Source organism: Myiozetetes cayanensis, unplaced genomic scaffold (genome assembly GCF_022539395.1).
Source record: "Myiozetetes cayanensis isolate MyiCay16 unplaced genomic scaffold, myiCay2020 scf34, whole genome shotgun sequence".
Taxonomy (NCBI): domain Eukaryota; kingdom Metazoa; phylum Chordata; class Aves; order Passeriformes; family Tyrannidae; genus Myiozetetes; species Myiozetetes cayanensis.
The window spans coordinates 2124544-2151413 of NW_026087566.1; the positions used below are offsets into that span (position 1 = coordinate 2124544).

At 54.0% G+C, this 26870-nt stretch overlaps 1 protein-coding gene across 18 annotated transcripts in view; it reads right to left on the reverse strand.

Moving 5' to 3' along the window:
* Positions 1 to 1479: 1479 nt before the first annotated feature.
* Positions 1480 to 26870, reverse strand: part of MAPT (microtubule associated protein tau) — a 45935-nt gene continuing 20544 nt past the window's right edge. The window contains exons 3-16 of one of the 18 annotated variants that reach the window (XM_050327632.1): positions 26775 to 26861; positions 25440 to 25526; positions 23841 to 23906; positions 20157 to 21029; positions 17912 to 17958; positions 16591 to 16770; positions 15082 to 15208; positions 14469 to 14519; positions 13779 to 13942; positions 10680 to 10772; positions 10437 to 10529; positions 6960 to 7041; positions 6749 to 6861; positions 1480 to 4524 (exon numbers count right to left, since the gene is read on the reverse strand). In XM_050327632.1, the coding sequence (XP_050183589.1) occupies positions 4309 to 4524; positions 6749 to 6861; positions 6960 to 7041; positions 10437 to 10529; positions 10680 to 10772; positions 13779 to 13942; positions 14469 to 14519; positions 15082 to 15208; positions 16591 to 16770; positions 17912 to 17958; positions 20157 to 21029; positions 23841 to 23906; positions 25440 to 25526; positions 26775 to 26861 (2279 nt within the window). In that variant the 3' untranslated portion in view covers positions 1480 to 4308. Of the gene's footprint in view, positions 4525 to 6748; positions 6862 to 6959; positions 7042 to 10436; positions 10530 to 10679; positions 10773 to 13778; positions 14045 to 14468; positions 14520 to 15081; positions 15209 to 16590; positions 16771 to 17911; positions 17959 to 20156; positions 21030 to 23840; positions 23907 to 25439; positions 25527 to 26774; positions 26862 to 26870 lie in introns of all 18 variants that reach the window. The other 17 variants (XM_050327629.1, XM_050327630.1, XM_050327636.1 and 14 more) reach the window with 17 other exon arrangements.

Genomic DNA, 26870 nt, shown 5'->3' on the forward strand with positions numbered 1-26870 from the left:
AACAAAAAAACACCCAACAGACAACGGCGCTACCATATCCCTCTGCAGAAGTGCTTTTCTATTTATAAGGTTGAAAATTCTGAATAACCCTTTTAGCATTATAAAAACCACACACACACACACAAAAAAACAACCCACCTTGTATTTTGTAAATATTTTCTTTTCCTGCTTTGAGCTGTGTAATGTCCTTGTTATATAGAAATGCTTTTCTTCCGAGAAGCTGATCTTTGTTAATGTCTTGATTCTGTTGGCAAAGCACAAATGTGCTTATAAAAAAAAAAAAAAGAAGAAAAGATTAAAAAAAAAATTAAAACGGAATATTCCATGTGATGAGTGTGAAATACCAGGCTGGGACGGGGAAGGGGCCCTTGGGCGCTCTCAGATCAGTCCCTTCCCTCCCACTCCTCATTTCAGTGGCCTCTTTTTTCCTCTGTAATGTTATTTCCCAGCAGGTGCTCACGGTGAGAGGAGGGATTGTCCTGTGGGAGCTCCAGATCTGGGCTTTGCTCTGGGGCAGGTGATGGAGCAGGACCAGGGCTCGGTGGTGCTTCCCTGGGACCGAGCTCTGCTTCCCATCGCTCCGTCCAAACACCCGGGCTGGGGGTTAATTTACATTTTTGGGCTTCACCAAATCCTGCTGGTCCACACCCAGGGGCTGCTGGGGAGCATTTGCCCTTGGGGTGGGATTGGTGCGAGTTCAGGGTTTGCAGGAGGTGGGCAGGGGGAGGCAACTTCATGGGTGCTCCTGTAGTCCCAAAATAAGGGAATTACACCCTCTGCCTCGTTATCCTCACAGATGGGAAAGGGGAAGGTGCCAGTTGATTGTTAGCCAGGTGATCAGAGCATGAGGCATGGCCAGGTTCAGTGCATTAACAGGGCAGGAAGCATCCAATTGGAAAAGCAAACAGTGGCACGAGCAGCTGTGCCAGGCTGGAAAGTTCTCCCACCTGCACAGGGCAGGTGAGTCCTGAGGAAGGTGAGGAGTGAAGGGACCTTGTGGTGGCTCCTGGACTGCCAGTGGTTTAGTGGGCATGGTGGGATTTGGTCCAAGACTGGAACTCTGTGATCTGGAGATCTTTTCCAGCCTTAAATGATTCTATGAAAGCTGCAGCTCTGAGGGGTTGGATGGGGCTGCAGTTGGGGAATGTGGCACTGCCAGAGGACCCAAAGCAACCCCTGTCTGTGGGGGCAGAGCAGCGTTTTTGCTCTTGCTCCACCTCTGAGAACGTCCTGTCCACGGTCAGGGACCAAAAATAACACAACACTTGGGTTTCCTGGCTGCCCACCAGACACGCCCCCACGTCCTGCACCCCAGGAAGAAGGGTGGGAACTTCAAAAGCAAAGTGAAAACTAGACCCTGCCTATCCCTGCTGCCCCCCACCAGCTGATCCTCCAGCCCGGAGGGATCAACCCACGAGGAGGAGCCCCCCCTTGTCCCCCCCCTTTGTCCCTGCTCCCCCACGGAAAAAGAGGTGCCGGTTGTCGTTATCGTAGTAATGACTTTATTTCCAAATTCACTTTTACGGCAACAGTGTAAACCAGTTGTTAAACACACGATACACTATGGACACCCACAGACAGAAGCTAAGCTAGAATGATACACTGAGATCAAACCTTCCCTCCCTGCCCCGGCGCAGCGCGGGGGGGGCAACGGAGCTGCCAACACCACACAGGCTGGCACCGACCTTCGCTAACAACCAGATCCTTTTTGGAGTGCAGAAATAGGAATTTTTTTTTTTTAATTTTTTTTTTTTAAATCAGTGCCGGTTTTAACCCTTTTCAGACCAAGATGTGTGTGGAGTAAAGGAAAAGCCGGGGGGTCTGGCTGCTCACGGGGACCCTCAGGCCTGGGTCTGAACGCAGGGTCAGGGCTGGGGACATGGCTCGGGTTGGTGGAGGGGACAGCGGGTGACAAAGTGGATGGAAAGGGCTGTCCTGGGACCCCCCAGAGCCCCCGGGAGGGGACGGCAGACAGGGCTGAGGACACTCGCAGCGGGAAGGGGCTGCTCCCTGGAGCTCGGTGCACGCCAAGGACGTCCCTGTCCCTGTCCCTGGGGTGCTGGTGTCCCCTGGGGGCTGCACAGAGGGGGTGGCACAGGGCAGGGGCAGGGTGGGCCAGCTCAGCTACACCGTCCTGCAGCCCAAAAGGGATATATAAAAGGGGGTGATGCTTTCGGGGTTCTCCCACTTGCTCGTTTTACAGAGGACAAGAACCGCGGCGGCTCCTACAGCGCTACAGAGTCAGGGACGGAGCACAGCTACAATCACGGAGTCAACTGAACGGAGCGAGAGACAAGCTGGACGTGGTGGTGCTGCTGGACCAGCCTCTCCCCAGCAGCTCCTGGGGCTGCGGAGAGAAGGGTTGGAACCGCCCCCCTCCCCAAACAGGCATCCCCCAGCCCCAGCCAGGCATCCAGCAGCTCCCCCCGGAGGCACAGGGCGTACAAAGGCGGGTCTGCAGCTCCTGCAGGATGGGAGTGAGTCCTGTCCTGGGAGGAATCGCTGCTCTTCCCGGGAACAGCTGCTCTGGCAGCCTTGGTGGCACCCAGCCACCTCCCCAAGGACAACCAGGGCCCCATGCCCCAGCATGACACTCTGCCAGCCCCGTCAGACCAGGATTCCGGCCCTTGCTGGGAAAGCACGGCTTTCCCTGCAGCACAGCCCTTGGGGTGCACGGTCTGGGGCCCACCCGGTGCCCCCTCTGCCCTCACCTCTGCCAGCTGTGCCCCCAGAGCTTGGCTGGTGCCTCTGGGGGACACGGGCCAGGAGGACACACACAGAGCTGCACTGGTGGCATCTCAGCCTCTTTGGTTGCAGATGGAAGGGGCAGGCGGGGACGGCCACAGGACCCCCTCGTGCTCCCCAGGGAACCACAGGAACAAAAGTAGCAAAAGAACCAACCGGCTCCTGTCCCTGAGCAGTGCCAGGGGCGGTCAGTGCTGAGGGAGGGGACACTGTGAGGGGGGACACGCTGCCAACTCAAACCCGGGGAGCGCCCGGAAAGGGGGTTCAGTGCCAGGGAGCAGCCGCTGGGCCCCGAGCTCAGGCTGGGGGAGCTGCTGCACCTTCCCCGCGTCCTCCCGGGGGTCTCCCACGGCTGCCACCGGCACAGCAGGGCCACGGAGCTGCCGCCTCCGCCATCGCTGAGCTGACCTTGCAGGGAAAGAAAGAGAACAACCCAAAAACGTCACAAGCTGCACCCAAAATCCAGGAGCCATCCCAGCCCTGGAGCTGTGAGTGCCCCTCATCCAACACCCCGGCGGGGCTGGGAGGTGCCTGGCCCCGGGGAGCCCAAAGCAGCGGCTCTGTGCCCACCTCCCACCCGGCAGACATGCAGTGCCGGGCTGCCCCTGGAGCTGGCACAACCCAGAGCCCGGCCTGGACCCTCCCGGCTGGGCTGCGGCGGAGCCGGCGCGGGGCAGCTCAAAACTACTTACAGCATTTATTATTTTCCTTTTTTTAAACACATGCTCGTTTATGAAAACAATCACCCTGGCACGGTCCAAGCATATACAGACAAATCTACTCTACGACACGAGGGGCTGCCAAAGGAATGGGGAAAAGCCTCTACTCATCCACTCAGCGGTTCCAGCACAGCCACGGAGAGGGGAAGGGCCGTCGGGGCCCCTCCGCAGTGGGTACCCCGGGGTCGCCTGTACTCCAGCTGCCGGAGCTGAGAGCGGGGTTGGGGGGTACCTGGCCGTTATCTTCAGACACATCTCGGCTTTCGGAGATAAAAACAAAAGGTTTCTTCCGAATCAGCAGGCAAATTTAACGCAGGGAGGGAGGGCACCTCCCCGCGGCCCCCCCGGCTGCGCGCCCAGGACGCGCCCGGCCCTCAGGCCAGCCCGGCCATCCTCAGGGGGACGAGGGTGGGAAGGTCACAGCCCCTTCCCTGAGGGCTGCCCTGTGCCGGTGTGGGGTGCTCGGGTCAGCGCCGTGCAGCGGCCGCCCCCTCGGGCCCCCTCCCCGGGTGGTCCCGGGCAGGGCTGGGACAGCGAGGGACGCGGCGGGGAATGAGGGGGAGCGTGGGGACAGGGACGGGCTGTGCGCTCCGAGGAGCAGGGGGAGAGGAGGTTTTGTACCTCATAGTGTCACTGATTTTGAAGTCCTGGAGCTAGAGCTGAATGAACAGTAAAAGCAGGTTAAATCATTAACCAGTTAGGGACGGGGAAGCAGCTGTAAAAGGAACAGAGGAAGAAGGCCAGATTATTATTTTCCTTTCTTTTTTTTTTTCCTTTTTTTTTTTTTTTTGTGTGTGTGTGTTTCCTTTCCTTGTCTTCTCTCCTGGTCACCACCATGCCCCGATCACAAGCCCTGCTTGGCCAGCGAGGCAGACACCTCGTCAGCTAGCGTGGCCAGCTGGGGGGAGTCCACCAGGTTGATGCTGCCGGTGGAGGAGACGTTGCTAAGGCGGCGTGGGGAGGCATCTCCGGAGATGGTGGGGGACTTGTAGACGATTTCGGCGCCGTGGTCGGTCTTGGCTTTGGCGTTCTCGCGGAAGGTCAGCTTGTGGGTCTCAATCTGTGAGGAGGAGAGGGGAGGGCGGTGAGGGGAAGGGGGTTGGTGGGACCTGCCACACGTGCCTGTGCCAGCACGGGGCCACTGAGAGGCGGGAGGAAAGCTCAGAGCACTGAACCAGTGTCCCCAGTCCTCAGGGACGTCCCTTCCAGTCCTCAGGGACGTCCCTTCCAGTGGCCTGCACAGGGAACGGGCACAGCCGGAGGGGATCGCATCTTGGGACGCTGCAAAATCCTCCCCAGCTGTGGTGGAGGGTCCCAGGACTCCAAGGGCACAACCTGCGTTGCTCTCACTCCCCCAGTAGAAATTTTGGAGGGGGATGTGAGATTCCCCACGTGGTGCATGAAGCTTCCCCTTAACCCACAGAGCTGCTCCCTGAAGCCAAACCCCTCTCCCGGCGAGCGGAGGTGAACTGGATGGGGTTTGCTACTTACTGGTGCCCTCCCCAGCCGAGTGCAAGGCTGGGAGCTGGCTCTCCATGAGGGTGGGCGGCTCCAGCACCAGGGCCTGGAGCCCAGCGGGGTCTGGGCTCGGGGTCCGGGTCTTGTCTTCCTTGCCTTTCTCTCTCTACAGGTGAAAAAACCCGCCCAGGGCAGTGGGGGGGGCAAAAAACGCATCAGCAACAAAAACCACAACCCAATAAATGTCAGCCAGAAGGAAAAAAAGGATAAAAAATATATAGAAAAGAAATAGAAAATGGTGGAGATAAAGATCTGAAAAACAGGGCCATTCACTGACTCATAGCAAGAAGAATGGCTGCCTTGGGAGCTGGGCAGGAAAACTCTCCAGGTGTGCAGGGGAGAGCACAGGCAGAGCACGGAGCATCCCAGCTCCCCACAGAAGATCCACTGCCAGAGCAGCACAGGAACCAGAGTTCAGCTTGAGGAGCTGTGGACTGCAAGTCCAAGCCTGGATTTGTGTGTCAGAGAGCAAGGAGGGGATTTGGGGTCACAGGAAAGGCTGGGGAAGGGGCAGCAGAGCCACCCACAGCTGCTCAGCTGTGTCCCGTCCCCTCCCTGTGTTCCACCTCAGAGCTGCCCCAGGATGATCCTGGTGGGGATAGGAATGGGCTGGAAAAGGGAAGCAATCTGAGGCAGCACCTGAACTCGGTTACAACCACAACCTCCTCCAGGAGTGGGTTTAAGCAGGGTAGGGGCAGGGTGAGGTGGTGATGTCACTGCTGGGTCACACCTTTGCAGAGAAATCCCTCTGCAGAGGGCAAGTCCTTCAAACTATGGCCCAGTGAATGTGCTGGGGATGTGAAAGAACTGTCCCTGTAACCAGAAAAGCCGTGGCAAAGGGCTCAGTGAAGCACAGGGAAGGCTGATGCGCAGCAGAGAGAAGGGTAAGGAAGTCAAGCGGTCCCGCAGTCAGAGGCCAGCTGGAGGTGAGAGCTGGGGGTGCACAGAGAACAAAGTGCCAAAACACAGGAGCTGAAACAGAACCTTCCTCTCCCACTGAGAAAAAAAGTGCTGGAAAAACAAGCGAGATAAAAGTGCTTTTTTTTTTTTTCCCCCTGGGAAAACTGACCCCTGTCTGTCCCCAGGCTGGAATCTCAGCTCTGTGCTTACCTGATGTCCTCACTCCCCAGCCTGCTGGGCACTTGGTGGCCTCAAAGCCAGGCTGTGGAGGTTGTTTGACTCAGCTAGGACTCACTGAAGTTGCCATCAAAGCCTCAGTGGGAACAGCTCACCCCAAGCTCATTGTTTCCCTGACCTCAGTGGCTTTGTCTTTCAGTTTAAAGCACCCCCTCCCTACACAGAGCCCTCGGTTAGGAAGGAGAGATCACCTTCTGAAGGGCCAGCCTGCTGCAAAGTCACCTGTTCTAAATAAAGCTGAGCTTTTAACGCTCCACTTGCAGTGGGATCCAACACCTCTGCAGCTCCCCGAGCTGCCACTGCACTAACCCAGAGAGCACAGGAGTTGCTGACGGTGACAGTCCTTCATGAGAAAGGTTTGAGACACAAACACGAACTTCAGAGATGGTAGAAAGAGCAGGAAACCACAGCAGAGGCTGCCACTGACACCCAAAATCACTCGCGCGGCCTCGGGCCAGGAAGGGGCACGGCCCGGAATCGCGGCAGCTCTGCCACAGCTCTGCTCCAGCTGATGTCCCCCCTGGGCTGGGACTCTCTCCAAGCCCAGACTCCTACCCATCTTCATTTGCACACCTGCTCACAGCCAGACACGGAAAAAAGTGCCTGTTCCCAACCCAGTGCCCCTTTACCTTTTTATTCCCTCCTCCAGGGACGTGGCTGATGTTATCTAAGGACCCGATTTTCGACTGCACCTTGTCTTTGAAGTCCAGTTTCTCAGATTTCACCTCCACCTGGCCACCACCTGGAACAAAGAGCAGGGGGTGGGTGGGTGGGCAGCCAGGTCACCGAGGTCTCAGCCACAGCCCTCCCAGGATCCAGCACAAAGGCCAAAAAGGGTACCTGGTTTGTGATGGATGTTGCCCAGGGAACCACATTTGGATGTCACATGGCTCAGGTCGACTGGCTTGTAAACGATTTGAACCTGCCCGTAGGAGAGAGGAGAAAGGGATGAGCCCATTGCCAGGATGGACTGGCTGGGGAGGGGGAGCACAACACACAGCGGCACCTGAGCTGGATTGGAGGGAAAGGACAGCTCATCACACCCCAGGAAGATTAATGATACAAAAGAAACTGTCATCAGAAATGGGAGATCATTAATGCCCGTGTGCAGTAGCCTCTTAACATGTCAGCATGCACGAGATCACCTCTCCACAGAGGGGGGAGTAGAGGCAATTTTAAAGTGCTCAAAGTGAGAGAGAAAGTGGAGTGGTAATTAATTAAGATTTGCATACACATCATCCAAAAGGAGGAGATATACCAGAGAGAAAACGTAAAAAATAAATACCTTTTCTGGTGTAAAACATAAAGCTTATGTCCACAAAAACTGAAAGAACAGAAATGATCAATGTGCACAGAACTTTTTAAAAGAGTGACCAAAATATGCATTTCTGAAAAATGCTGTAACGGAAATAAGGGTTAAAAAAAAAAAAAAAAAAGGGGGAGAAAAAAATAATAATAATAATAAAAAAAAAAGCAAAGCAAAGTCTAAATATCTGGAGATCGCGTCACAAGAGATTAAAAACGTCATAAAACATCGAACCACAACAGCATTTCGTGATTATTTACGCTCTGCTTTTTTTCATTTGCTCGTCACATCGCTCAGAACCAGGGGCTGCAGCAATTCCACGGATCCCGCCCCGCTCACGGGGCCGGTGGCCTTGGCCCAGGGACACCGGGTGACACGGGACACACACACAGGAGGGACAGCAACGTGGGGCTGCTTTAGTGCTACGTTAGCAGCTAAACACCACACCGGGGACAGCGAGGGCTGGGAGCCCCCACGGCAAACCACGGCACACACACGGCAGCTACGGCAGGAGCAGGAGACAAGGGGGGGAGGAAACATCCCCATAACCCCATAAGTTACCTCAGACCCTGGTTTTGCACCCACACCTGGCTGTGGGTCAGTTGTTGCTGGGGCTGTGCAGGAGAAACTGCATCACCAGCACCTCGGGGGTGTTTCTGGCTCTCGGGGACAGCCTGGGTTTCACGGGGAGCACGTGCTGCTCTCCGTGTTTTCCCCCAGCACCACATTTGTGCTGCCCTCACGAATCTCAGGAAGGATGTGCCGGCACCAAAGGGAGCTTTGGAGAGGAGCTGACTCCTCCCAGCAGCCTCTGGACCAGCACAAAGGATTCGCCTCAGCCACTGCTCTGCATCGCACCCCAGAACCCCGTGCTGACTCAAAAACCCCACAGGGGAAGGCACATCCTCCAGTTTTCATCACTCTCAGAGCTGGGTGCTGGGTTGTCACACTCCCCCTCCATCACAGAGCCAGGAAAAGGAAGGGAGCAGCTCTGGCCCCAGCAGCACAGAGCCCTGTGCTGACCTGCCTTGTCTCCGATGCTCACGCAGACCAAAAGGCACATTTGACAGGAGACAGGGAGAGTGGGGGAATGAACCCCCAGGGGCCTGGGAGCACATCGTGGACACAGACACGGAGACAGAGTTGGGGAAAGGTCACACGTTTAATGCACTGGGCAGGACAGGAGCCAGATTTGGTCAGAAGGCAGGAAAGGGACCCAAAAAGGGCAACTGGGGCCTTTCTAATCCCAGCTGTGACCCCAAAGGGCCTACAAGCAATTCAGGCACCACTGAGACCTGGGACTGAAAGGCCTCCCATTTCCAGGGCAAACAATCAGCAGTTGGAACTTTCTGCCATCATTCCAGCCCCTTTTTTGACAGACAGAACTCCATTATCCCTTCCCATCCTGCTGGGGAGCAGAGAAGGATTTTCCCCATCTCAGCAAGACAGGAAAAGGGGAACAGAGTAGTTTGCCTGGGAAACCAGTGCCAGAGACCTGGGAATCCCACCTTTCAGCACCAGAAGTGCTTTTTTTGCCTATTGCATCACCTGGTCAGAGCATCCATGGGCTTAAAAATTCAGGTACCCAGCTCAGGCAGTGACAGCTCCCTCTGGAAGCAGGGATGGCTGGGCAGGTGGTCCCTGGGGTTTAAGACACAATGGTCATCAAAGCCTGGGGGGGGTGTCTTTTGTTGCCCCTCTCCCAGAGGAGCGCCAGGGCCCATCCCTGCCCCCAGGACAGCCCCTGCAGCCACGTCAGCACAAGGGCTTTGCTCCGAGAGCTCCCAGAGCTGCTGCAGCCGGGCACAGATCACAGGGTTTTCAGTGCTGGCAGGGCCTGGGGAGGGATCACAACCCCCAGCCAAAAATCCAGATAATTCTTAACCCAGTTCAGCTGCAACCGCTTGCCCACGGTGTGAGCTCTCCGTGGGGAAAGGGATGAGCTGGGCACGCCGTGCTCATCACTGGCCACAGCACAGGGGATCTGTGGCCAACACCAACACATACCAGGCAGCCCAGCCAGTGCAGGGCTCCGGGGTGAAGAAGAGGAACAACCATGGAACTGCTTCACAGGGGCCTGGGCTCCGCAGAGCAGCTCTTCTGGCCCATGAAATAACTGCAGAATGACACCAGATTTAAGCTGCAAACCCAGCTGTGTCCCTGCCAGCATGTGCCAAGCCCTCTGCAAGGCTCAGTTTCTCAGGGAGGGCGTCCACAGAGATCAAGAAAAGCCCATGAAAAATCCATGGGGAACATCTGAGATGCTCCCTCAGACGGGTCACAGACCAGGCCCCCACAGGGTCGCACTGTTTGGGGTCTGCCTTGGCCCGTTGTCATTCCTGGTCCCAAACTGTCTCCAGTGGAACTGCTGTAAGTCCACCAACCTCTGTGGAGTTTCTCCAGGTTTCTGGCACAGTAACTGAAAGCTGAGTCCAGTATTTATCTGGGAACAGCTGGAAATGCCAGCGTTCAAATCAATTAACTCAACAGTACTTCAGGCTCAGCCTCCGTGGGCGCTGCCGGACACACTCGTTAGCAAGGAGAAGCTTAATATTTGCATGGATCATACTTGCCTGATGGGAATGGGCAGGAACCTGCATGTTCATCTGTTGGGCAGGATCATGTCCAATTTAGCAGCACATTAAGCAACGAGGACTGGGTCTGCTCATAAATTTACTCGTATCCTACATCACTGTCTGCCAGAGCCCCCAGCCCGCAGACAACGAGGCTTTCAGCCTTCCAGGTAGTGCCAAACCCTGGAGTTACTGGGATGTTTTGTTACAGACATGGTTTGGACACGGGGCAGTTAGTTCTGTCCATGTCAGGCATGTCCAGGACTTGTTAGGGTTGTTCACCTCACCATGTCTTTTGGGTTAATGGGGTTAAATGACAGCACGTCCCCAATGGCTATGTGACAGCAGGGTGGCTGCAGATAGCATTGGTGATTAGTGTAACAACATGCCACTAAAATCAGGGTTATCACAGTGCATTCAAAGTGTGAAGGTACTCACACTGCCTCCGCCCGGGATGTGTTTGATATTATCCTTTGAGCCACACCTGGATTGAACGTTGCTAAAGTCCAACTTCTTATTAACAATCTGCACCTTTGGTAGCCAGAAAAGAGTCATTGCACGTCACCAATAGCTATCTGATGGCAGGATCGCTGCAGATAGCATTGGCAGTTTAGTGTACACAACATGCCACTTATTATAATAAGAACTATTATAGAGCATTGAAAGTGTGAAGGTACTCACACTGCCTCCGCCCGGGATGTGTTTGATATTATCCTTTGAGCCACACTTGGATTGAACGCTGCTAAAGTCCAGCTTCTTATTAATAATCTGCACCTTTAGTAGCCAGAAAAGAGCGTGAGAAACAACGTGACCATCTGCAGCTTGACCATGTGTTATATCCCTAAAACCAGGAACCTGCCTTCCAGCGCCGAGAGCAAAAAAAGGAGAATCTCTGCCTTGCTGCAGAGTTTCGTGTTACTCCTGGGCTGGAAAGTGAAGGTGGAGGTGGGCAGGTTATAGCTAGAGATGGGATATGTCTGGGGGGTGATGCAGCCCTGGTTCCCAGGCCACAAACACCAGCCAGAAACGAGCTCAGCCCATTTTGTTTCACCGAACAGAACGGGGAGCTTGCTGGGCAGCAAACCCCGCTGCAAGGCACTGAGACTCCACAGTGCTCTGAGACTCAGCTGCTGCAGAGCCTGTGGGAGGAGGAGGGATGGAGCTGAGAGAAAAACACCTGTCCAGCCCCAGCTCCTGTGCCTGGCATCCTGGCATCCTCTGGGACAGGCACACCCGGCCTCAGGCAAACAAGTCCTGCTGGCCAGGCTGGAGAGCTGTGTGTCCAGCACTGGGAAAAGACTCCTGAGCTCTGCTCTGCACAGGGCTCACACTCCCTCTACAGTTACCAAGAGAAAGCAAACACTGCCAGGGATGCAGTCCCATCCCAGCGATGCAGTTCCAGGCCAGAGTTGTGGTCTCCAGCCAGGAATTGCAGCCCCACATCAGGGATGCAGTGCCAGGCATGCAGCCCCATGCAGGGATGCAATCCTAGGCCAGGGAGGCAGCCCCATCCCAGGGAGGCAGCCCCACACCTGCAGTTTTCTGAAGCCCTGTGGGATGACAGGGGCAGCCCAGCCCACTTTCCCCAAAGCTGTGTGGCATATTCCCAATGCCACCTCCCGTGGGAGAGAGGCTGGAAACAGCTCGGTGCCACGTGGGAACCACGTGCCACGCCAGCTACACCCTCCAGCCCCACAGCCTTCCCTCCACACACGGATTTTTGTGCTAATGAAGCTGGTTCTATTTTGGGCTTGTTTTCCCCACTTGGCTGTGTAAGGGCAGCTACGCTGGAGCGACCTCCTGCATCAGCTGCTCCAGGCAAAACGAGGAGAAAGATTGTCCCTGCTCCTTCCCCCACGCACTCTGGAGTGGCTTTACAACCTACACAGGTGTAAATGCAGGTAACAACCTGCAGGCCTGGGCCTGTGTGAAGCACAACCCCGTGAGAGGGACCATCCTGCAGTGTCACATCCCCTGGCCCTGGATGGCCCCATCCCCAAAGCCGGCACCTCGTCTCCATCCCAGCATTCCATCCCAGGCCTGCTGCTGCCAGGAGAGCTATTCCCTGCTATTCCCCGCTTCTCCAGCACGAGAAGCACCAAGGTATGTGCCTCCAGCATGATCTTCCACATTCACATCAACTAATCCCACAAACCAGGACCCAGTTCTGCTAGACCAGGCTTTGCCAGAGCAGCACTTGGGTGACCCAGTGACAACAGAAGTGCTCAGACCATGCAGAAACACTGGAAGAGATGTGGTTTGGTTGGCTCTTGGTGTGTATTTCCCCATGTTCCCTTGCTTCCCTAGGCTGGGGGTCTGGAATCTGCACGGAGAGCAGGCTCCAAACCCATTTCTGATTTCAGCCTAAAATCAAACTGGTGGGATCAGCCCCTTCTGCTCCAGCTGCAACCATTCTGCTGAGGGCAGCCTCATGTCCAACAGAGCACCCAGCCATTCTCCCCTGCAAAGAGCAAGGAGTTGTCCCAAATTCAGCTGCTCCCACTCTTTCAGTAACAACAACAAACACGTCTGACAGAGAAGCAGAGAGAGGGAAAAAAACCAACAACTAGTAAAAGCTGGATTAAAAAGAACTAGTGAATAAATTAACCAATTTCCAGTGAACAGAAGGGTTCCTTCTAAAATCCCGTGAGAACGGGGTTTGTGGGGGTGGGAGGAAAATCCCATGACTTGTGCTAAGTGGGCAGGAGAGCTGAGGCCCCAAAAAGGACACGTGCTGCTCTGCTCATGACCAACTGCCCTGCCCAGGCTCCAGAGCCCCACTGGATTGTAGCACAAAGCCAGTAAATCTCCAGCCACAGCAGAAAACACCAGGAAGGCCGTGGAAAAGCAGGCTGCCATTTCAAGGGGTGCAGAGGAGCCATCCCAAAGCCTCCCCCCCTGTGCCAGAGGGGAACATTCAGAGCCGTGGAGGTCACACAAAATGCCATGCACAGCACTCAGGGAACGGTTTGTTATGGCTCTGCAAGGTCTGGGAGCCAGGCAGTGTCACCCCCAGGGCAGGCAGTGTCCCCTCAGAACAGGCAGTGTCACCCCTAGGACAGGCAGTGCCCCTTGCCAGGCTTGCAGAATTTAACCCAAGACCCTCATTCCCAAGCACTTGCAACACGGAGGTCACTTTGCTGCTCGTGAAACAGCTTCTCTGGGAGTGAGAAGTGGTTGAAAGGACAGAAGTGCCACCAGTTCTGGCCATGCCACACTGCCCACGTAGCCACACAGCGCCCGATGGCAGAACACAACCCAAAACCTTGCCAGCAGAGCTGGATCCAAAATCCCAGTGTCTGGAAAAACTTGGGGTCCGAGCCTGGGCCCCTCAGGAGGAGGAGACAGCCAATCCTCCTGCTCACTAACGGAGGGACTGCTCCGGTCATGGTGTAGGATCCACAAACACAACCCTGATCCCACCACTCCTGAGGGCTGCAGGTCACAACCTGCTGTCCCTAACTGGACAATCTGTCCCCAACTAGGGACAATCTGTCCCTAACTGGACACCACGAGGGAATGCTGCTCCCCCAGAAGCCACTCCACGAGACCCACACCACGAGCTCTCCGTGGGACAGCTGAGCTATGCTAAGCCAGGCAAGGAATTCCAGGCCAACCCAGTCAACCCAAACCTCAGAAATCAAGCTGATGTTTGGCTGCCCACCGCCCACAGCTGCTGCTGCTGTCCCAGGGAGGCTCTCCCACCCTGGAGGGAGCATCCAGCACCCGCTGTCCCCACAGCCAAGGCCCCCCTGGGGAAGCAGAGCCCACGTTTTTTACCTTGCCACCTCCGGGCTGGTGCTTCAGGTTTTCAGTGGAGCCAATTTTGGACTTGACGTTTTTCAGGTCGGGCATGGGCGCGGCCGAGGGCTGGATGCGGGTCTTGGCAGAGGCTGGAGATTTCGGTGGGGTGCGAACCACTGCCACCTTCTTGGGCTCCCTGGCTGGTGGGGTGGGCAGAGAGGGGGTGCGGGAACGGCTGCCTGGAGTCCCGGGGGAGCCGGGACTGCTGTAACCGCTTCTGTCTCCAGACTTTGGCTGCTCACCTGGAGGTTGCAGATGGGGAGTGAGCACAGGGGGGTGATCCAGGCACACACCCCCCCTTCCCTGCTCATTCCCTGCCTTTCTGGGGTCAGTGCCCCACCCCCCCCAGTCCCAGAGCCCACCCCGCTACTCCCAGTGCACGGCCGCGCTTTCTTCTGCTCCGTTTTGAAGGAAAAACTGTGATTTAAAGGCAATTTCCCAACACCTCAGAAGGAAGATGGTCAAAACTCCCCACCCGAGCGTGGCATTGGCATGCATGACGAATTACAAGACAAAAGACACTCAAAACCACTTTCCTATTAGAAATTTGGAAGCATTTTTACGTATTTTTTACTCTCTGTAATTAAATAAGGCTGGTTGCTGAGCAGCTTTACAACTGTCCCCAGTTTGAAAAGCAAATGAAAGAAGAAAACCCTTAAACATCACCTTTCTCAGTCTTTGCTGCTGCAGGAGGTGGTTTTTTCTGCTCCTTTCTGCCTGTTTGGTGAATGAGAAAGATGCTTAAACATAATAAAGCCGGAAAATTAATTAATTTAAGGTTTTATGGAGCTCCAGTTAAGTATGAAATATATATATATTCAGTGAAATGCACCATTTTAATGGAAATTCACAATGCCTGATGCTTTCTGGGGGTTTTCTTCTCTGAGAATAATAATGGGCTAATCTCCATTCCTGCAATCGAAGAATTGATCCTCTTGCCCCTGGTCTTTGTGAAATATTGTCAGTGAGAAAAGCGGTAGGTGGATTAAAAAGGGGATGCCTAAATCTTCCAAACTGGAGGGAATCCCAAAGGGATAAAGCAACTGCCCTCTCCTACACGTGCATGAACAGAGCCAGCACCTGGAAAGCCTCACTCCAGAGGGCTCATCCCAGCTCCAGGAGAGGGCTGAGCAGCTCCCAACCCCCTGGCAGAGCTCAGCCCGTGCCCCTGCTTAGGGGCCGTGAGTTTGGTCATTGTTCCCCCCCCTCCCCAGAGCTGCCTGGAGAACTCGGGAGCACCACTGAGGCCATCACCACACGGCTCCCACCGTCCACCTACCGGAGCTGGGGGGGGTCTTGGGGGCCGTGGGGGTCTTTGCCGGGATGCGCGTGGCGTTGGTGGAGTTCCTCTGCACCTGCCCCGAGCGCGGCGTGCCCGTCTTCGTGCCACCCCTCATCTCCGGGCCCTGGGGACACGAGGGGTCTGTCAGGGACGGGCTGTCACCCCTCCTGGGTCAGAGCACACGAGACATGCCCCAACCCACACTGCGTACTGCAGCCTGGGCAGCCCACCGGAGCTCCCAGGGGTTCCCCACACATGGAATGTGCCGGTTCACACCTTGTCTCCCACCTGGCACAACCATTCCCGGGCTGCTGGAGTGGCTGTGACCTTTCCCAGGTGAGCCCTTGGCTTCAGCTGCACCATTCACCACCCCCCTGGTTTAGCATGCAAAACTCCCTCCTCTGCTCTCTGAACTTCATCACTTTGTTTCCCTTGTTCTGCTAAAATTGTTACAGAAGATACAGAAACTCAAGAGCGTGTTCATGTGTTCAACTCCTTTGTTCTCTAAATTCCGTCACTTTGTTTCCCCTGTCCTGCTAAAATTTCATACAGAAGATAAATTTATCCACGAGTCGAGTGCCCGGCTTCAAACACTGGGAAGCACCTCAGATATCCCCACCTACAGCACACCAGTGTCACTCCTGCATCACCTGTAACGTCAGGTAAAACTGAAATATCCTATCTATGGTCTCCTGGTCCTGCAGAAATCCTTCCCAAAGCTCTGAACTCACACATCCTCTTTCTGGTGACTACTTAGTGCTGGTCAGTGTAAAAGCTCATGGAAAACATGGAACTGAAAATTTTACAGGCTGACTGGTCCCAAGGCAGGAGGGAAGCAGAGCAGAACCAGTAAAATCACATCTCATAATCAGTGAGTGGCACAGGTTGCCCAGAAAAGTGTGGCTGCCCCATCCCTGGAAGTGTCTAAGGCCAGGTTGGACAGGGCTTGGAGCAACCTGGGCTGGTGGAAAGTGTCCCTGCCCATGGCAGGGGGTGGCACTGGATGAGCTTTAAGATCCCTTCCAACCCAAACCATTCTGGGATTCTCTGATCCTACGTGACCTGCAATCCCTGTGCTTTCCCTCCCCACAGGTTTATCTGTGTGAGCAAACACAACAAAGGGAAAACAGCCAAGGATATGTGTGCACTTCCTACAGCAGCACCTGGCAGGCCTGGCTGTGGCAAACTGCAAACACATCTGCTGTTTTCCTGCCAACACTCCCATCAAACACAGATAAAGCTGCAAAACAAGGAAGAGCTTAAAGGGACCTGTGGAAACACCTCAGGGAGAGCAGGTAACACCCTGCAGCAAGGAGCTATTTTTGCTCCAAGTGCTGGTTCCCTCCAGCACCAAAACTGGAGCCAAACCTGGCCGTGGCCACGGGGAAGGTGAAGCACATCCCACCCTCTCCACGGGATGGTGGGGGGAGAGACTCAGCCAAGCACCATCACTCAGGAATGCTTTAAGGTATTCCCCTTGGCCTCTCTCACATCCCACTTCCTTACCTTGGCTTTCATTTCTGGCGTTCCTGTACTGGCAGGTCGGGATGTGGCAGGAGAGACTCGCTTAGAGGCGGAAGCAGGGCTGGAGGGTGGTTTCGAAGGGGCTGTGCTAGAGGAGGTGTGTCGGTGGGGGGGGATGGAGGGTCTGTCCCCTGGGGGTTTGGCAGTGGAAGGTGAGGATTTCTTTAAAACGTGAAAAACAAAATAAAACGGGAACAAAACAAAAATCAGCACAGGGAGGGAAACGAAAATGGGATCAGCAACGTAAAATAGGATTAGAAGGTGCAATGCAGAGCTGGGTGTGGGGTGGGTGTTAGGTGGCACTGCCAGGGCCCCATGGCTGCTCCAGCAAGTATGAGATACCTACCCCAGCTATTCCTTCCACAGGGTGTAGCGACACCCGAGCCCCTTCCTGGGGACAGTGTCACCCTGTGACAGCCTGTCCTTGCTTCTGCCCTTCCACACCACAGGCACATTTCACCATCAGAACCCTCAGTTCGCTCCCAAACCCTCCTCCTTCCTGGCAAAGGAACAGCAGTACCAACACCAGCACTTCTGAGAGATGCAGGTGGCTGCTCCCAGGCTCCTCAACCCCATCACACCTGCTCTGCCAAAAACACACTGCTGGTTTTATCCAGGCTTGGTACCAAGTCTAATGCCTGGCCTGAAACGACCCTGCCAAGCTTCCATAGAGAAAAACCCAATTTCACACTGCTTGCAAATAATTCTACTCCTCACCCCTTAAACTGCCCCTCAGCTTGTCCATCATCCCCCTCAGGCACTAACCAAGCTAATGGCCAAATAAACTGAACCTCCTCCAAATCACCAGTGTGACAGACACCGTTAAACCTCTGCAGTCTTAAACTCTGTTGATGATCCCTGTGGATCCCTTCCAACTCAGGATATTCTATGATCTGCAAGGCCTGGATTATTCAATTTAATGTTTTAATTACATGGTTTGCTCTCTTCACTGTCGTACTCCTCATCCCCAGTACACCCAGTGCAGTCTTGAGCCTGCCCCAAAGGCAGCTGCTGCTTTCCAGTGCTGGGCTGAGAAAGTGATTTCTCCAACCCCACACCCAACCCCCTTGAGACACATGTTTGATTTAGGTTTGGATCATTTCCTCACCCTCAAAGAACCCCATGGATTGCACCATCCAACCCAGCGTGAGGGAAGAAAAAATAAAAACACCGTTGAAAAACAAATGGAATAATGGAAGGGAATGGGGAAGGTTTCCTAAGACAGACAACTGCAGGCCAGGAGAGCAGGAGAGCAGCCAGGAACATGCACAGGTGTCACCTCTGGCTTTATTTTTTAGCTCACCTTGGGTTTCTTTTCATCAGCTTCGGTCCCTTCCTTGTCAACACGGCCTGACAAAGGGAAACACAAGAGTTACACTTCTTGGGACTGGTCAGGAGCTCCAGAGAGATGACAACACACGTGCTGGGGGTTGTTCCCTGTCCCTGCTCTCCCTTGAACTAAAATCTGTTCCTAGAACTATATTACACAGTCACCATTTCTTGCAGAAATCCTTTCACATGGTAAATACATTCTTTCTGGGTTAACAGATGATGCCGTGTTAGTCATCACCGAGAGCAGACACACCAACGAGGTTTCTGTGAGAGCATTTCACCCAGATCTGCACCCAGATCCATCAGGATCCGCCCAGTTCAGGACAAAAAGTTCCCTCCAACGAGTCTCCCTCTCTAAAACACCCACTGGTTCTAGCAATTATATAAATAAAGACTCAAACCAAAGGACGCCCCGATCCAGCAGCACCGTGACCTCATTTAAGGTGGCTGTTCAGCGTGTTGGCTTTGCAGAGCACTTTTATCCCTGGATGTTGTTAATTCCCATCTCTCCTGACACACTGCTCTCTGCCTCCCAGCACAGTGCCCCTTCCACCTGGGTCAGTCTAATTAGGAGATTAAAAATGGGGAGGAAGTACTGTTTGTAGTACAAGGCACTCATAACAGAGCCCTTTTTCCCTGTCTTCAGCTAATTCCTCCCCAGTCTGGGAGGAAAAGCTGCTGATATTCTTCCCAGTGTTTGGAAACTTGTCCTGGGGGGTCAGCCCTTTCCTGGTGACGTGGGCAATGCTGTTAATCCAACACTGACCCATCCCAGAGCTGCTGGAGGCACCACCCCTCCCAAATTCAGTTACACTGCAGATTGGAGCAAGGTTGGAGCTGAACAGCCACGGAGTATCTCTGCCTTTGAAGGGAAAGACCATTAAATAATTGAATTTCTCCTACTGAATCAGAAGCTGGCTGGCTCTGGGCAATGCACCCCCACCCCACCATCATTCCAGGCTCCAGTGCAAGCCATGCCCGTGCCCTGCAGCACACGTGGGAAGCTTCCCACTGCCGATTCCATAGGGAACAACGAGAAATATGTTATGAGCTTTAGCTCCAGTGGAAAAAGCTCCATCAACAATTTCTTCCTGAGCCCCACACAGCAAAGAGCACGTTCTGCCTGCCACAAACCAGAGCAGCATTCCCAGGATAATGGAGGCAGCCAAGGCAGCTTTTGGGATGAGGAACTGCAGGAAAAGGCAGAGCTTCCCCCAGGATAGACCCTGGGCAGCCAGAGCTGAGGTACAACGCTCTGAGACACCAGTGTGTCCTGCTGTGTTAGCACAACTCGTGACAAAACCTGCAACTGGACACCGAGCAGGGCCTCCAGTGACATTCCTGAGCCTCAGGAGGGGTGGAAAACAGCTTTGGAGAAAGGAAAAGCCTAAGGGATGCTCGTGCATTCAGCGGTGAACTCAAACCCTCACCCAAAACAGCCCAGCCCCACAGGCTGTTAGATGCCTCCACGCACACAGGCAGCTCCCACTGAACCCCTCAGATACTGGAACATCCAGGGACATCCCATCCAGAGCCGGGATTGGAGCAGGATGCTTTGGAAGAGCAATGGACATGCCTGGCAGCAGGGAAAGGCCCAGCTGGCTGCAGGCCTTGCCTCCAGCAGCACTCAGGATATTTAAGGGGAAAGTACAAGAAACGGGATCAGTGCGGGGCTTCTCCACGGTTAGACCTGCCATCCTTGCCTTTTTCCTCCTCCCTCCTCTTTAGGAAAGGCAATTCCAAGAGTTATTGGACCAGACATGCAAACCAGATGGGACGTGTCCTGCCGGGACGAGCCGCGGCGCGCGCCAGGTCAGCCCCGCTCCATCCGGCCGGAACCACGTCCATCCGGCCTTCATCTTCCCTGGGAAGGTGCCAGGTGGGAGCCAAGGTGCCCCACCCAGCAGATCCAAAGAAATCAAACTAAAAACAGGTGGGGAAAAAAAAAAAAAATAAGCAGGACTGAGGGACACGCCAGCGCCATGCAAGGGACGTGACGCCGAAGCGCGAGGGTCTGGGAATCCAACCCCGGATTAAATGAGGGGGGAAGGACGGGGAGGGAGCAGCAGCGGCGCGGTGGAGGTCAGTTCACAGCGCAGGTCCAGGCCATTTCCAAGCAGCAGGACTCGAGGAGGCAGCAAGCTGTGGTGCTGGATCAGGCAGCCTTGTTGGGAGGCAGCCACCGGAGAGCCGAGGGCAGCAAACGGAGCACAGACCTTTGAGGAGGGGGACGCGGCTGGCTTTGTCTGCAGAGAGGGCACTGGGCTTCTTCTTGGGCGTCTGACACTCTCCTGTATCCGGCACAACCTCAGCATCTTTGTCTTCCACATCCCCTTTTACCTCAGAAGGGAGTTTGGCTGTTTCTAGCAAGGGTCCAGAATCTTCTCCCTGCCCGGGCTCAGCTTCTTTTTGGGGGGTGATTTCAGAAGGCTCTGATGGGGTGACGTCTGTACCTCCTTCACCCCCCAGTGGCTGTTCCTTCTCCTCTTGGTCCTCTCCTGCTTTCTGTGACTGAGTTTCAACCACAGGTGCCTCTCTTGGGGTGTCACTGGGGACATCTCTGGACTCTTCTCTATCACGTTCTTCAAGAGTCTCCTTGGCTGTTGCTGGACGTGAACCCGTGTCAGGTCCTGGTGAAACCTGCTGACCCACCAGGGACAGCATATCCTGCTCGGAAGTTTCATCAATATCACGATCCTCATCCCTCTCCTGCCCACTGGAATCTTCTTTCAGTGGGGCTTTGGTGCACAGAGGAGGTGGCCCATCCTTACGGTCACCTGTGCCACCTGCTCCTGCCAGCACATCCCGACCCAGCTCCGGCTCCACACCGATGCCTTCTCTGCCTCGATGATCCCACAACTCACTGCCGTCCTCGGCTGCTCTGGAGCCTTGGTACATGTCCAGGGGGATTGGGATGGTGACCTCAATTCTGGTGGGAGCTGCTGCTGGAGCCTTTGTTTCACGGGACAGCAGTGGCTGCTGAAGGCCCCCAGGTCCCTGCTTTGGGGGCTGGCTTTCTCCTTTTACTGCCTCTCCCACACGCTCCCGAGGGCCGGGCTGCAGCTTTGGAGAGCTCGGCTCCCCTGGAGCTGAAGACGTGGGGTATGAAGCAGGGGCAAAAAATTAGCACAGGCATGTCAAACAGTCATGAGACACCGAGAGACTGAGGATTTCTACTGTCAGCTGAGAGGATAATGGAAGTCCCACACCGCCCCACTGAACAGACAGCTCACTGCCACAGTGGTTTCTGCCTTTAAAGAAACCCTGATCCCCATGGGAATCACAAACAGTGACAGCCACAGTGCATGGGAGATCAGATTCCTGCCTGGACCCGGCCTTGGAGATGTCCAGGTCCACACTTGCACTCCACGAGCTGGCTCAGCTGTAGGAATTTCCAGAAGCCAAGAACATGCCCATTTTCCAATCTGAGACCACCACAGGACCGTGGGTTTGCTGGTCAGTGCCCACCTCCTCCTGCCTCAAGGGCCTGGACAAAACAGGCCAGACCCTTCCCCTCCTCCCTGGGCTCACAAAACCCCTGTGGCTCTTTCCTCCCTTCGGGAGATGTTCAGACACACACAGCACCTGTCAGAGCTCAAACCACCCCTGCTCTGCCCTCCAGGTCATTCCAGCTGCCCATGGGTGTGGAGAAGAGCACTCCCCATGTCTCCTGTCTTATTTATTTCATCAGCCACGGGGAAAGGACTGGGAGGAAAAGTGAAGTTGCAGTGATTTTGGACTGAGACTCATCAGAGTTAAGTGATATATCCCACTCGAGCTGGAGCTTTTTCTGTTGGAAATTCATTCAGCTGAAGCAAAGATGCACAGAGCAACGGAGAATTCACCTGGACAGAGGTAAACTGCTTTAAAGCCAACCTTCCTGGTAAGAATTCTTGTATTATGAATTTGCCCAGCTCCAAAGACTCTTAGGCCTTTTTTGAGCACTGCTCAGGTAAACCAAAGGGCCCAGATCAGAGCCCTGCAGTACTGAGATCACAGCTGTGGCTTTGGCAGATGAACAAACAAGAACAAAACAAGAAAAGATGAAGTCAAGACCGATTTGGTCTTTTATCGACGTCCTCCCCTTTTTTTAAGAGAATATCATGGTTTAAGTGAAACCACCACACAAAGACCTTGGAGACTGTGGTTTAAAAGAAATCTTCAATTGGCCCCTGCTGGAAGGTAATATTTGAAATATGGCATCAAGAAACACCTTTTATAATCAGGGGGATTTGAAGCGTTCACGCAGCAGCCAGCAGGACAACCTGGCTCATTTCTTCTGCAAAGGAACATCGTGACCACTAATGAGCAGCAGTGCAGGGATGTGGACAGGCAGTTCATGAGCTGTGCTTCCATATTCCAGGATTTTCCAGGGTGGTGTTTTTTTTTTTTTTTTGAGGTAAATCTGCAGTGCGGGGTCAATGCCAAACTGGGAATCAGAGGATGCTTCTCTCCCACCTGAGACTCCAAAAGCATTTTAAGATGCTCCATCTGCACTGCAAACACTGTATTTTTTTTAAAACCCCACATCAGGTAGGTACCAATGAGACATCCAAGGCTCTGTGTGTCGATAATCACATTTTCCTCTGAATCAAAGAGAACCATTAAAAGGAAGCAGCACATTATTAAAAGCCCGCTTTAAGAGATGGCACAATTTACAAAGAACCTAGAAATGCCATGTATAAGGTTTAGTCAGAGCTCCAACTCGCTGTGTGGCTCCACATCTGACAGCTCAAAGACCCCAGGACAGGACAGAGAGGTCTCAGCAAAAAGCTGGTGAGAAACAGCACTAAAACCAGGGGAGAGAGAAGAGAGAACTTCACCCCCCTCCTGATAACTCTTGATTTCTATTTTATAGTGGCACCACTACTTTAAATACAGAAGAGCTGCCAGGCCAAAAACCACTGGCCAGGCAAGCAAAGGTTCTGTTTTAACTGCAGGGAGCAGGGTGCACAGAACTGTGGAGAGCAAAGACAAGCTGAATTCTGCCCTGAGCTGAGAAGGCAAAGACCTATTTACTTCTGTGAAAGACATGGATGTCTAAATGCACTAATGGAGCCATGAGGAGGAGACACTGCCCAACTGCAGGGGTTTGTTGTGTTCACTGTGCAGAAAACTGCCTTGGAAAATGGAGTTTCACTGAGATTTTAAACAGCACACCAAATTAGGGCTGCGGTGTGGAGGCAAGACAGCAACACCACGGGGAGTCTGAATCCCTAAGTCTGCCCCAGTGGGCATGGAATTAAGCCAGCACTGGGTGCTTTGGGAAAACCCCATCCTGAAGTTTTCCATCAAGTCTGAACTGAGCAGAGTCAAGAGAGGCTTTCCAGGTAGCCAAGACATCCTTGGCTCATCTAAGCAGACACAATCAATGCTCTGGAAGCGCTTGCTGCCCACTTTGTCTGACTTGGCCTCTTCCTTAAGACTGGGATAAGGAAAATAAACCCTTAATGCTGAAGTCAGGGCATCAGTGAGTAGGTTTGAGACATGTTTTACATTAGAAAGACACAGCAACTAAACAATTCACTGATCTCATGCATGACATGCAGGGCCCACACTGCCTCTGTTCAACGTGAGCAGTTCCTCCTGGTCATGGCACATCCCAGCTCTGTCCATCAGCTTTTCCAGCCTGGACAATGCCCTGGTTTTGCAACTGGACAAACAAGCACCCTAACTCTGGCCGTCTGAGAGAGAAATGTGGTGCATGAGAAGCTGCAGTTACCTGAAATGGGTAATGTCTGAACATTCCAAGCGTGGATGACCCTTCCCTGTGAGGAAGAGGGAGGACTGCACGACTGCTGTGCAGTGTGCAGAGCATTTCATCACAGAACAAAATTCCCAAGCCACCAGCAACCACGTGGGCAGCAATAACTGGACCCAGGGACAGATGATTCACCCACCTTGAGTGTCATCTCCTGCAGCGTGGTCCTCCAGGTTGGGAGTGGCTCCTACGCCCGCCTCTTCAGCTGCTCCCAGGTCAGAGGAACAAGGGGAAAAACATGATCAAAACAAGAGTTAAGTTGAAGTGTGTGCCTGGAGAATTTATTTGCCTCCCTTCTGATGCTGCCCATCAGACTGGGCATGATCTCTGCTGTATCATGAGCAGAGCAGGATCAGAAAGGAAATCACTCCACATTGATGATGGGTCTGGATAGATTTGCTCAGCCTGTGCTGTACCAGACAGGAGGAGTGTTCCACCAACTCACACATCCTACATGGCAGGTTAGTACAAGCTCTTTCAGGCAGGAAACAGGTTATCAAGGAGCAAGGAAACTTGTGGACTTATATCCCCTCTTCTACCCCCACCTACCCTTTATGGAGCCAGCAGCAATCACATAAATGTCTCTTACCTGAGCCCACCTTCTTGGTGTCTACTGCCCACCTCACCACAATGAACCCTGCCAAGGCTGTGTGAGACCAGTAATTCCAAGCCTGATATAAATCTGACACTTCAGGAATACTGGAACATCAGAGAAGCACAGTCTTCTTCACAGCGATGATGGTTTGCCTTTCTCAGGATTTTTCCAATTTATTCTATGAGTACTTTCAGACCAGCTTAAACAATTATACCTGCACGTCACATTCTCTGGCCAAACCAGAACTCTCTCTGTTTCCCTATATTTTTTTTTCCCAGGAGTTCAGCACACACTGGCTCCCTGGTACAGTCAGGTCTTGCACCAGGGTCTGCACATCCTTGCAAGCAGGTGAACCACTCTGTGTCCCACTCCCAGGGCCCCACCAGCAGCCTGGGGACTGGATGCAGATGGATTTCACTGTTGTGGGTGTGTTTCAGTGTCTGGCATTACCAGAAGCCCTTTTCCACCCACTACCTTTCTCAGGTCCTGCCTGATGCTTCCAGGAAAAGCCACTGGTTATGGTACAGGGGACACATATTCATTCTCCACACACAGACCTGCCCCTCCCCACAGCTCCTGCCCTCTCCCACCCACACAGCACCGCTGCAGTCACTCCCTGCTCTGCCTCTGGAAGGCACCATCCCTCCTTTGGAAAACCAGGCCCAGGTGCAGTGATTCCCCACAGGCCATTCAGGCCGAATTAGCCACTTCATTTCCTCTGCATTATCCTTAAAAGCACTGCTGCAGTGGCCTGGTTTTCACCTGCCACTCCGAAGACACCCGCGAGGGCTCCGGGACAGGCACCGAGGGCCTGCGGAGAGCGGGATGAGGGGCTGCTGGAAAAGAGGGGCTGGAACGACCCGGATCTGCTCAGCCTGAAGGTGGGAGGCAAAGCCACCCCAGAAAAGATTGTCAGAGATGCAGAGCTGAGAAGGAGAAGAGAAAGCTGCGAGTTCCCCTCGGGATGGGGAAGGCAAGAGGACAACTGTAAGCCAGGAATTATTTGGGAGAGAAGGAAGAAGCAGCGTCAGGAGCAAAGCGTCCCTGAGAGAGGTTTCCTGGTGTCACCTCACAGCACTAACCAGTCCAGCTCTCTCTGCTCTGTCTGCATCAAAGGTGGAACTGCACCTTGGTCTCCCTCACCTGTGGTTCCTTCTGGGATCTCCCCGTGCTGTTCCACACCACCCTGATCCTCGTGGTCTCCTTCCTCCACTAAAGGTGCTGTGGCATCTGAAAAACAACGCAGCTTTCACACAGCTGTCGGGTGGCAGAGCCCTGCGGAGGCCAGGACGTGCCAGAAGAACCTTTTTGCTCAGAGAAGCACTCGACTCCCTCCCTTCAGCCAGTGGGGCTCGTGGAGGGGGACAAACCAAGCACGACACAGCAAAGCCACCCCTCTGCCACACAAAGCGCCACAGCACACTCCTTATGCTTCTGAAGGCTTTGCCACGAGCTCTATCCGAAAATCCACAGCCAAAAGCAGCCATTGGTGCCTGATCCACACGCACAGCGATGCTGTCTGCACTGGGACATCACTGGGCTGGAGCAGGACAGATTAGCTCCCATGGGATACCTTCACAAACCATCCCAGCACTCTGGGTAGCTCTGGGATACACAGACAGGCACCTGGCTGCATCTACCACAGGGATGTCTGCTCCTCCTGACAGTACCAATCCAACTGGGAAGAGGGATGGTATCCCCTCCTGCACCAGCAAGCTTTTACACCCTGATTTCCTGAGCCACTTCACAGGCAATCAGACAGCCCACACCTCCAGCAGGACAGGGCTGGGACTGCTCAGCATCTCTGTCCACCTCTCCTTTCTTTTAGACCAATTTTGCAAGCTAACAGCTTTACCTGAAGTCTCCAAAGGCAGATACTTGGGATTAAAACACCCGAGGAACACACGAGGTGCAGTTAATTGAAATGGTGGACAAGTCTCTGGACCACTTTGGAATGAGTTTCTTTCCACAAACATGACAACCAGGTAACACTCCAGAGCATCACAGGCATGGTTTGAGTCCTACCACCATAACCTTCCCATCAGCATGAAGTTTGGTTTTATGTGTGGAGCCTGCCCAGCTCATCATTCCAGCAGGAATCTCACCGTACTAATGAACACACAGAGGGGGCAACAAAAACCAGCTGGCTCCAGAAGGGAACTCAGCAAACAGGACCTGCTGTCAGTGCTTGGGGGAGCACAGTGACACAAACCTGTGTCACAAAACATTGTAAAAAATCTACAGGAAACAAACCCTGAGCTGCAACAAACACTTCACCTTCTCCTGCCTTCCAGCCCACTTTCAGAGCTCATTATCTCATTCTGCAGCACGGCAAACATCCCTGAGTGATGAGACTAAGGAAGAGCTTTTGTCCAAGAGAAACCCCACCAGGACACGGCACGGCGAGTTCTTTTGGGCAAGGTTTTACCACGCCCCCATCCATCATGGTTTCAAAGCAGTAAGTCAAAGAGCTCCCACCTTCTGTAGTTGGGGTGCTCTTAGCGTCAGATGTTTCGGAAACAGGCTCATCCGATCCATCATCGACTGGTATCTGAAGGGGATAGCCTGGAAAAC